Source organism: Tachypleus tridentatus, chromosome 2 (genome assembly GCF_004210375.1).
Source record: "Tachypleus tridentatus isolate NWPU-2018 chromosome 2, ASM421037v1, whole genome shotgun sequence".
Classification (NCBI taxonomy): domain Eukaryota; kingdom Metazoa; phylum Arthropoda; class Merostomata; order Xiphosura; family Limulidae; genus Tachypleus; species Tachypleus tridentatus.
Genome location: NC_134826.1, coordinates 48,145,243 through 48,157,327, shown reverse-complemented (window position 1 = coordinate 48,157,327; position 12,085 = coordinate 48,145,243). Strand labels below are relative to the sequence as shown.

At 37.4% G+C, this 12,085-nt stretch overlaps 1 protein-coding gene across 7 annotated transcripts in view; it reads left to right on the top strand.

The window, feature by feature from the left end:
- The window catches only part of LOC143243050 (homeobox protein extradenticle-like), a 227,750-nt gene that overhangs the window by 176,848 nt on the left and 38,817 nt on the right, over positions 1 to 12,085 (top strand). For all 7 annotated transcript variants that reach the window (XM_076486761.1, XM_076486750.1, XM_076486728.1 and 4 more), the window contains one exon: positions 9,920 to 10,170. In XM_076486761.1, coding sequence (XP_076342876.1) covers positions 9,920 to 10,170 — 251 coding nt within the window. The remainder of the gene's footprint in view (positions 1 to 9,919; positions 10,171 to 12,085) is intronic.

Below are 12,085 nucleotides of genomic sequence, written 5' to 3'. Positions count from 1 at the left end.
TTCCTCTTGTTGCTATGAGAAAACCTGATACCTTTAATTTGCGGGTTTCAAGCAAGTATATTTGCTCGCCTGTTTTCTTGCTGTCTTCACTGTATGTATATATATATATATGCATGCGTTGTGTCTGTGTGTCCGTACCTGCATGTGTATATATATATATATATATGCATGCATGCAGCGCTTAATTAAACCTGCGGGCTTGGATGACACGTCTCCCATAAACTAATCAAGTAAGCTGCATCGTGTAATGAAATCTGCCGTAATTAAAGTACGGTCCACGGATGGATAGGTTTGCAGTAAAAGCCACCTAACTCTTTACATTGAATTTAACTCATTCAATGATAGTATCTGGAAATTCGTATTCTAGTAAACGTAGAATCTCGGGAAGTTATCTGTCTTGGTTTACCTCCTATTAAAGTAATTTGAGTTTAGAAAAGCTTACATTACTGAATAAATCGTGCTGAAAAATGTCCCATGTGTCTAAATGCACGAACACAGTCAAGTTTCTTAAGGTTTTTTTTATTATTATGATTTTGCGTTTTCAATTTAAGATTTTAGTTTTATCGAATTTTTCGTAACTTAATTCGCCATCTAGTGTGTACAATTTCCACCAGTTAAGCCATGTAAATTATTAAGTACATGTCTATAGACATGGATTAATAGTACTTCTTATCAAAAAGTACAAATGTTATGAATTCTGTCAAAGTTCAGCAGCAACGCGTAATTCACTGTCAGTCACTTTTTTCGTCTGGTACCTAATAGAACGGTTCTACGAAGTGTTATCACAGTCTCTTTTGCTGTTGTTTGTATTTTGATGGAAACAAATTAACGTAGTTTGCTTATGAGTGAGTTTTATTAATGCACCAGTAATTGAATGTTTCCTACGCTCCCAAACCCTAGACCCACAATCTGTATAATTACAGGGTTTTGGTCTTTAGGATACAAGCCTTCTTACCATACCGTTAAATGTCGAACTTGGTAGATCTTAAAAGATTTCAATCAAATATTTTAGAACATCTCTATATTTGTCGTTTCTAAATTACACGATATTTTACTCACAGCATTAACGAAGAATGAATCTATTTTTAGTAAACTTAATATCTTTGAATGCTTGTTTATTACATTGAGCTGTAAACAGAGTAACGTAGCTTTTTATAGATTTAATCAAATTTGTGAATAGGTTGGTGTGGAGGTTTGGTTTGGTTTTGAATTTCGCGCGAAGCTACACGAGGGCTATCTGCGCTAGCCGTCTCTAATTTAGCAGTGTAAGACTAGAAGGAAAGCAGCTAGTCATCACCATCCACCGCCAACGCTTGGGCTACTCTTTTATCAATGAATAGTGGGATTGACCGTAACATTATAACGCCCCCACGTCTGAGAGGGCGAGCATGTTTGGTGTGACGGGGATTCGAACCCGCGACCATAATATTACCACCTGGCCATGCTGGGCCTAGAGGGTAGAGGAATGGATATTTTCAACTTTCATTTTTGTAGGAACCGGAGTGGTTCAGTGTTTCGCGAACCGGACTATGGAAGTAAACCTCTGGTTTTAGAATACACCCAACAATAGTTATGTTCTACATACCTCCATGCCATCTCGATCTGAATGACGTCAAACCCTTTACTTCTAACAAAACAACAGGTTTCGTTCACGCTTTGATACTTAAAAGCGATTTTCACGTTTCTAAGAATTCGTGCGAAGCTACACCAGAGCTAGCCAACATTACTCACCGCTAATTCTAGGGCTTCTCTTGTCTGACAGGATAGTAGGTTATAAACGGCCATCCTTATAACTTACCCACAATTCAAAGTGTTTTGTCTACCAGGTTTATTTTCTTTTCTTAGGTTTATTTACAGCTGATTTTTTCAAGTAGATCTCTTTAAATAAATAGAAGACTTCTGATTAAAAATTAATCATATCTTACCAGGAAGGACAGCGTTGATCAGTTCAGGACTTTTGTTCCTTGAAGTCTCCCGATAGGAGAATGCTGAAATTCGGGGTTCGATTATTCGCGGTAGACACAGTAGACAGCTCAATGTGGCTTTGCTCTCGAAGAAACAAAGTTCCCAGAAAATTAAGCACTGTTGTAAAAAATATTATTGAAACGTCAGCTTCAGTAATGTTAGTTTGGAAAAGTGAGATCTACCTAAGCCCAACCCCCGTCACACCAAACATGCTCATCCTTTCAGTCATGGGCAAGTTATAAGTGCGGTGAAGCCCACTATTCGCTGGTAAAAGAGTAGCCCAGGAGTTGTCTCACATAGCTAAATTAGGGACAGCTAGTGCATATAGCCCTCGTGTAGTGTTGCTCGAAATTCAAAACAAACAAACAACGATACAGACTAAACAGAAATAAGAACCTGTGTAAGCCTAGTTACTGTCATTAGTGCTCACTTATTTGTATGTCAGTTTATTTACCCTCATACACACACACATATATGTAGATATGCCCCCTCAAAGGCACTGTCTGTGGATTCGGACCGTTGGAAACCGGGTTTCAATACCTGTGGTGGGCAGAGGACAGACAGCTCATTGTGTAGCTTTGTACTTAATTCCAAAACAATAAATCAATCATATGTATATATATATGTATAATATTACATATTAAATTGAGATTTGTTGAAGTGTAATGAAATACAAGTCTGATATAAATTCATTAATACCAATTAATGACCAATTTATCATGAAAAATATGTTAGATTACGAAAACATAAGTTTAAGTTTGATAAGTTATAGCCTCAAGTGTTCTTGCAATTCACGTGAAAGTAAATTTATTCAAAATATTCGTCCCCCAACGGACCAGCGGGAAGTATACTGACTTATAATGGTAAAATTCGGGGTTTGTTTCCATCCAGTGACCAGAACGAAGATAGTCCATTGTGTGATTTTACCTAAAACAAACAAACATTATTTGTTAACTTGTGGGCGTTAAAGCAGATTGAACTCATGGTATTTTGCCCCATGAACTTTGCACACGCGAAAATATCTAATTAGATTTCGGTTTTGTTTTTCTTTACTACCTACTCTTTTATAGTATCTTAATGACGTTAATGGAACAGAACACTGTAGACAAAAGACTGTAAATTCATCTTATACTTTAAATTTTATGTTCTTTTTGTAGCCGCGGCATAACGGCTCATAGAATGACTCTGAGTTTTTTGGGTTTTATTTCAAGTACAAACTTTTATTTCATAGCTCCATCATCTCTTGACCGATTTGAGATATAATTGCAGTTTCGGACTCAGGGGGTCAAACCCATTCGTTTGATGTATTAGACCAGGCCCAAAGTCTCACAGATTAATTTACTGTAATCCTCCCTAAATAATTTCAATTTGAAGGTAGCCTCGTAGAGATCCTGATGAGTAATAAAATGAAATCGTGTATACGTGCGTCCCACACTTGGCATTACTGACACACAAAAATATAGCCAATAAAAACGAAAAAAGTCTCATAGACTAATTTAATCCTGCTTGAAAGAATTTCAGGTGCATTGGCTATTGAGGTTTCTTCTTGTTTTTCTATTTTAAAGCCCTATAAATTTCCTTATATGCTAAAGTTTTTAGTTTAGTCAGAAATAAGGTGAATAATAAGATGAAAACTAATAATAAGTGACTTAAGAAGATTACAGTATTAATTGTCAATCTTTCTTGTTTTAGCTACGAAATTCTGGAACATTAAAAAACGTCTGAAGCATTATTTTTTTCGTAGCTACTACTAACATATTTACGAATATGCCCTACTTGTCTGGGCCCGGTATGGGTCGCGGGTTCGAATCCCCACCACCCCAAACATGCTGGGGGCGTCATAAGTGACGGTCAGTCCCGCTAGTCGTGGGTAAAAAAAAATGGCCCAAGAGTTGGCGGTGGGTGGTGATGAGTAGGTGCTTCCCTCTAGTCTTTCATTACAAACTTAGAGACGCGCAGGTTAAAATGAAAGTTGTGATGTCATGTTGAAAATATGTAATTGCCATATTACAGAATAAGCAATACGTTAAGACTTTTTTCTGGCAAGTGTATGTGCGTTGGAACAGCAATAGCTGCTGATATTGTGTCAAACAACTTGCACATTACGACTGTAAATCAGTTGTTAACCATAATTCGCTAACACGGTCAAGCATAAAGACATTTCATTTTAAACAAAGTCTTACTGTGGAAATGTACTTCACTCCATTACAAACAAGTATATATATGAGATTATCTTTTGGCAGCTTGGAATCAAACTTGGGCCTTGCCCAAATTTTTACACGAGTATATGAGTGGACCGGTCGTGGGTTATTGTTTAGCGTGCCTGGGCTATACTCCTGAGGACATCAGCTTCGCGATTCTTGCCGAGGAAACGCGCTCTTCTCTTTATGGCTGTGGGTGTGCGCTGTGAAATTGACAAAAGTATTTTCAAATCAGAGACGGCTGTCAGCTTATAGCTGTTGTATGACTTTGTGGAGAATTCGGTAAGAGACAAGATTCATGGATTCCGGTTTTTGTTCTTGCTCACTTTGGCTCTTCATTTCTAATGTCACGTAGCAGAAAAAAAATCCCAAGTGTTGTTTCTCTTCTACGGAGATAATCGATAAGTTGACTCATAGCGTGTATCACATTGACAGTTTTGCTTCCCTCCTTCCCCACTCCTCGTTTAATTTCGTTACTGCACTTAACGTGAGTTACATGAGGCATTAAAGACTGAGACATCGCCGCGTTTGATGACCACCCGTTGCGAGAGGTGAGCGATGTTTCGCAGCTCACCTAGTGGAAGCGGTGTTGTGGGTGTCTTTTACAACATAAGTATAGTTTTATGAAGTGCCACCTGGTATTAAACCTTAATTTCCTGGCAGTTCCGTGCTCTGTTTTATGAAGTAATAAGGACTTGGTCAACTTGAATGCCATCAAGTTCCATAACGACATACTGTTCAGCGTTATATTTAGGCTTAACTTCCTTAAGTCGCGTTGTTTTATATAGTTAAAAGGTTTATTTTCGTATGGGGCTAAACCTAAAAAAAAGCGTGATGTGTGTATGACATGGGTTACAGACACGCGTAGGACTTTTATCAGTTTTTTGGTTGAATAATACATACTCTTTTCTGGTGAAGTATACACAATTGTGTATTTTACTCTATGATTTTACAAACATGTATACTTCGTGATGAACATATATACTGGTTCTTTCTAGGTACTTAACATTTGAAGAGTATAAAATGCAAGACGCAGTCTTGTCTATCTATTCGTCCATCCATCTATACATATACCTATTTTCCATCCATTTACCCATCTATTACCGGTTTTTTTACCGGTAGTAAATAAAACACCATATTTAATTCGTCTACCACTATGATATAAATAAATATATGTTGGAGAAGAAAGCCTTTAGGTCCGTCATGGCCAGGTGGTTAAGGCACTCGATTCGTAATCTGAGGGTCGCGGGTTTGAATCCCCGTCAGATCAAACATGCTCGTCCTTTTAGCCGTGGGGGCGTTATAATGTGACGGTCAATCCCACTATTCGTTGGTAAAAGAGTAGCCGAAGAGTTGGCGGTGGGTGATGATGACTAGCTGCCTTCTTTTTAGTCTTACACTGCTAAATTAGAGACGGCTGGCGCAGATAGCCCTCGAGTAGCTTTGCGCTAACTTCAAAAAACAAAAAAAGGAAAATCCCTGTGAGTGAGGACAAACAGCAGACAAATACATTGTTTATTAGTGTGTATACGAGATCTGTTCAAAAAATACGCGGACTGGCGTCATAAAACAAAATGTACTTTATTTAGAAGTTACAGGTCTGGGACCCCTTCAAAATACTCTCCTCCCCAACGCACACACTTATCCCAACGGTGTTTCCACTTGTTAAAACAGTCCTGGTACGCTTCTTTTGTAATGTCCTCCAGCTCCTTCGTCGCATTTGCCTTAATCTCGGGAATCGTCTCAAATCTTCTTCCTTTCAAGGATCTTTTGAGTTTGGGGAACAAGAAAAAATCGCAAGGAGCAAGGTCAGATGAGTAGAGGGGGTGGGGAAGAACAGTGATCGAGTGTTTGGCCAAAAACTCACGAGTTCTGAGGGCTGAATTTCGCAGCAACGCAGTGCATCTTCATATTTTCGGTCAAAATCTCGTAACAAGATCCAACTGATATCCCACATTCTTCAGCAAGCTCCCTGACAGTCAGACGTCAATTTGCCCGCACCAGGGTGTTGATTTTGTCGACGTATGGGTCGTCAGTTGACGTGGAAGGACGTCCAGGACGCTCATCATCTTCAATGGACTGTCGACCATCCTTAAAACGTTCATGCCACTTGAAACATGCCGTACGCTTCATAGCAACATCACCGTAAACCGTGTTAAGCATAGCAAAAGTTTCAGTCGCAGATTTTCCACGTTTAACACAAAATTTCACAGCAAGCCGTTGCTCCTTCAGGTCATTCATTCTGAAATCCGCCAAACGAAAAAATCGCACTTCATTTAAAACCGCGTAGCTAATACACAAATGAAGATATCTGCAATCGGGAAATGGCATCGTAATCAGCGGATCTGTGCGAACCTAGTGACACCAAGCGGATTCCCCTGGAACCAACTGGAGCCGCGCAATTCAAACAGTCCGCGTATTTTTTGAACAGCCTTCGTATTTCGACTCACCATAGAACTGGTCTCGTCGCTCTGTTTCACGTCATAATTTTTCTTTGATTTTGCATTTTCATTCTTACGATTTCCTTGTCATGAAATATTAAAACTGTGTTATTATCGTGGTATCCAGAATGAAATCACTGTTGTTAGAGTTTTATTACAAAACGAAATAAATGAGGTTAAAATATTTATAACATCTCTAAAGTTTCTGGTTGTTCCTTTTCTCCTGTCGGGAACTATGTTCTGTTTAGGTTTCTTTCCATTTCTAAGGAAAGTTGGGAAAGTAAAATTCTCTGTTATTTCAGATCCGCCATCTCATCAGGACTCAGTAATTTCTGTATGTTAAAGGTTCTATTTCAATTCCGTCATTTAGTTAGGTTTGGTTTAGTTTGTTTTGAATTTCGCGCAAAGCTACACGAGGGCTATCTGCGCATTTAATTAGGATACAGACAAGTAATATGTGTGTTATAGGTTCTATTTCAAATCCGTCCTTTTGCCAGAATTCAGACTATGAATAGTACGTACGCGTCTAACGTAAAATGTGTTAAAATAACCATGCCAAGTGAAAAGTTTTCATTTTGTATGTCGGAATGATGTATGCCAAAAAAAAACAAACCCTGACAAGAAATAAACGCGTGCACGTATCTTGTTTTGAAGTGTTTGGGGCAGACAAACAATTGCTGGGAAGGAAAAAGAAACCCGAGCCGTATCTCAGACTTGTGGTTATCATTCTTCCAATGTTCTCGTGCTATCGAAACTTTTACTATGGGGGTAGAATCATATTGCCACGACAAATGACTTTCCCGTGTCAACTGTAATCTTTGTGCTGATGATAAGAAACGTATCCTGGTGGACTTCTGTTGATCTTCTATGTATGTTGTAGATAGCTATACCCATAGACTAACTTCTTATGGTATAGGACAGAGGAAGCTCGGAAAAAACACAAACACATCTAAATGCGCGTTGTCTTGTAAATGTTTATCGTAATTCCCTGCCAACGATTAGCACTTGTAAAAGTACGAAAACTGTGCCTATTTTTGTATAATTGCTTGTTTGAATTTCTCGCAAAGCTAGACGATAACTGTCTGTGCTAGTTGTCCCTAATTTAGACGCGACAGGTTAGAGGGGAGGTAACTAGTTATCATCACTCACTGCCAACTCTTGATCCACTCTTTTACCAACGAAAAGTGGGATTGACTATCCTATTATACCACCCCTACGGCTGAAAGGGCGAGCGTGTTTGGTGGGACGAGGATTCGAACCTACGACCCTCGGATTGCGAATCGAGCTTCATAACTACCTGGTCATCCAACGTCTTTCTATGTAACAGATTTCTGTATACTTAAATTATATTTATCTATTGTTCGTAAGCTAGGATTAATTTTTGATGAACGGTAGATACATGTTCTATCAAGCATACAGTGACGTTAATGAAAGATCTATCTACAGCTTTGTCCAATAATAATAAAAAATATTTGATTCAACACAGCTATAAAATCAGTGATGTCGAGAAAACCCACTTGTAGAGAAAAATATATATGTAAAAACGGCTCGTTTGGGTTGAGAAATTTTTTTACGTGGAGGAGCGAAGAAGGTCGAAACGTTGTTCGCTCCTCTACGTAAAAAATTTTCTCAACCCAAACGAGCCGTTTTTACAATTATAAAATATTGTTAGTTATATTTGTTTAAATAACACATTATTACGAAACATAGAAGAATAAAAGTGTAAATCTAAGTTACATTTAAACATGGAGGGCAAGATATCTATGGATGCTTCGCTAGCAGAATGGCTTCATTTTGTTGTTGTTGTTTCTAGTTATCGACTTCTGTTGCTAAGGGAGAAATTGTGTTCCCATTATAGTCGACCTTCCATTTACTCATATGTACTTAACGTATATGAGTGTTATTTCCTATTAAAAGGTGAGAAAAAAAAAGCATAGTTGATAAATGAATAGAATAATTAACTCTCGCCCACGTAGTCAGTACTATTATGGAGAGGTGATAACGGTATATCACCGGCAAACGAAGGCGTTGATAATTTAACACACTCCAGAGAATGGCAACGCCGATTATGGCAGTCCAGAAAGAGAGGTGTTAATGGACGTGAGATAATACAGTAATTGACAATTGGTTAGGTAGGGTTCTGAACTCTGGTCACTTAATTTACTGTTATCTTGTAAGAGTGGGCGTGGCACTTATTTGTTACGTCAGCAGCAACAACAGTTTTGAACTGATGGTTGACATTGTGTTCCTTCAAGGTGGATTAATTTTCTCGGTAGTTCTTCTGCGACCCCCTTCCCTTCTCTTGTTCTTTTTTTTTCAACCTTGACGAATTATCAATAAGAACTAAATAAGGCCTGATATCCTAATAAAATTATTATGATGTATTTTAGAATCTATAGTGCATGCTACATGGATGTACGCATTTTTGTAATCAGGTTAAAAAAATGAACGCCTTTACAATAATCTGGAGTTTAAAGGCCTTTTTTTCCTTATTTGACTGAAGGGTGGGATTTAGGGTAGCTACCTCATTACTTATAGCAAGCTATTGATTTTATTTTCAGTGCTGTAACTCTTTTTTTTTTTTTTACAGTTAATAACTGCAAAAAGGACTATATACCTTCGTCCGTGAAATATGTCGTGTGCTTTCTTATAGTTTCTTTCTGAATTTCGCGCGAAACTACACAGGGGCTATCTGCGCTAGCTGTCCTAATTTAGCAGTGTAAGACTAGAGGGAAGGCAGCTAGTCATCACCACCCATCTTGAACTACTTTTTTACCAACTAATAGTGGGATTGAACGTCACATTTTAACGTTCTTACGGCTGAAAGGAGAAGCATGTTTGGTGTGATGGTGATTCGAACCTGCGACCCTCAGATTACGAGTCGAGCTTTCTTATAGCAAGGTAACATCGTGCTCTCTGCTGTGTTCACCGAGGGGAATCGAACCCCCTGATTTTAGCGTTGCAAATCCGTAGAGTTGTCGCTGTTCCAGCAGGGGACAAACATGTCGCGAGCACTTGCTTTGCAGCCTTTATGTGTTAAGATGGAAATTCGTCTACTAGAACCCCTATTTCTTCCACACTCTTCACACATTTTAATTTTAGGAGCATACAAAATAATAAGACGAGATGTAGAAATATATATGTATATATATATTACCATGTATAAAATATTGTAAACTGCTGTTTTAGAAGGAATATATGATTTAAAAAGTGTTGTTAACGGAACTCAAGTCTATCTTTGTATGCTAGTGCGGTAAGGGTTTTTATTCATTTTAATTAATTTAATATCGTTAACAACTCTTGTTTTTATAGTTCTAAGTCTACGTAATACACAAGACGACGAACCACCTGATCCACAGTTGATGAGGCTAGACAATATGTTAATAGCAGAAGGAATTGCCGGTCCTGAGAAAGGTGGGGGCGCTAGTGCAGCGACTAATGCCTCTGCAGCGGCCTCGGGTGGACCAGGTCAACTTGAACAAACGATAGAACATTCAGATTACAGAGCGAAACTGTCTCAGATTAGACAGATTTATCACCAAGAGCTTGAAAAATACGAACAGGTAAAGAAATAGTGCTGTGAATAACTTTTGTTTTATAATGTGAAAAATTAACTGAACCATAATTGTTTTAAGTTGTTTTGTACTGGCTGTAACGATTTTAAATGGTCAGTTACCATACTTTATTTAATGATTAATTGTTGTAATGTTGATATAGACGTCTTACAGAACCATACGTTATTTACTGATTAATTTTTGTAATGTTGATATAGACGTGTTACAGAACCTTGCGTTAATTACTGATTAACTGTTGTAATATTGATATAGACGTCTTACAAAACCATACGTTATTTACTGATTAATTGTTGTAATGTTGATATAGACGTGTTACAGAACCTTGCGTTAATTACTGATTAACTGTTGTAATATTGATATAGACGTGTTAGAGAACTATATGTTATTTACTGACTAATCGTTGTAATGTTGATATAGACGTCTTACAGAACCATACGTTATTTACTGATTAATTGACGTAATGTTGGTATAGACGTGTTACAGAACCATACGTTATTTACTGATTAATTGTTGTAATGTTGATATAGACGTGTTACAGAACCATACTTAAGGACTGTATTTCAAAAATGTTTTTAGATTCGTATAGGTAATAAAAAAACAAAAAAACTGCGAACTTTGAATTTCTTATGATGTTTTTATTCACCTGTTTACAAAATAATGAAGTGTTGTGTAACGTTTTTAGAGTGTTTATATGTAACAGGACTTAATTTCTCGTGTTCATAGAGAAAAAACCTATCTTATTTTTGTGGTTTTTTCTTTTGCCTAATTTTGAGAGTGTAAAACTAAGTACCGTATTATTTTTCTGTTTTTCTAATTCAATTCCTATGTGTAGTATGTGTGCGTTCAGTCTTTCTTCGCTTATGGTTTTCGTTGTTAAATTTTTAAGAGATATAAACTTGTGTGTTGCTTCTTGTTTCTACTCTAACTGAACGTGACACTTCCCGCTTTCTGGCAGCATTGTTACTTCGTTACGTTCTGTGCCTGATTACATGGGGGAAAAAAATGAATATTTAATTCCGTTTGTGAACGGTTATACATTTTAAACGTTGTGAAATGTGATTGTTTTTTTTTCGTCAAAAAATATTAATATTCCAAAATGCTTGCACGGATCGCTGTAAATAGGTAAGATGGTTTAAACTAAAAGCAATTACGTTGTTTAAAAATGAAGCACCAATTTCACTTCAGAATGAAGTAACTTTCATACAAAACCTTTCAGGACGAGTTAATTCGTGTTTTGTTTTTTTAATAAAAATAAAAACAGGCATATTGCTGGTGTATTTATCTTTCAAAGTCCATAAAATAAGAACTTTTAGTTTGTTTCTAATCCCTTAATCTCTTTCCTTTCTCTGAATTAAGAATTTAACTTCTTCACTGTTCTAATGATGTGTCGTAATCCAAGGGTCGCGCGTTTGAATCCCCGTCACACCAAACATCGTAATCCGAAGTGCGCGAGTTCGAGTCCCCGTCACACAAAACATGCTCGTCCTTTTATCCGTAGGGGCGTCATAATGTTACTGTCAATCCCATTATTCATTGGTAAAAGAGTAACCCAAGAGCTGGCGGTGAGTGGTAATGACTAGCTGCTTTCCCTCTTGTATTACATTGCTAAATTAGGGACGGCTAGCGCAGATAGCCCTCGAGTAGCTTTGTGCGAAATTCAAGACAAACCAAACCAATTCTTATGATATAAACACGTTTCACGTGCTCTCAAAGTGGTAGAAATTGTCATGTGCAAAATATAACTTTATATTTCATTTTTAATACAAACCACAGAGGGCTACAGTATCAGGACTTTACTGTTAACGTAAACAAATTATTATATATTATTCGTCAGTAAATTCTGTAAAGAACATATGATTAAAATTTGGGAATCTTCAGTAGTCGCTGCATGTGAAATTCTTTT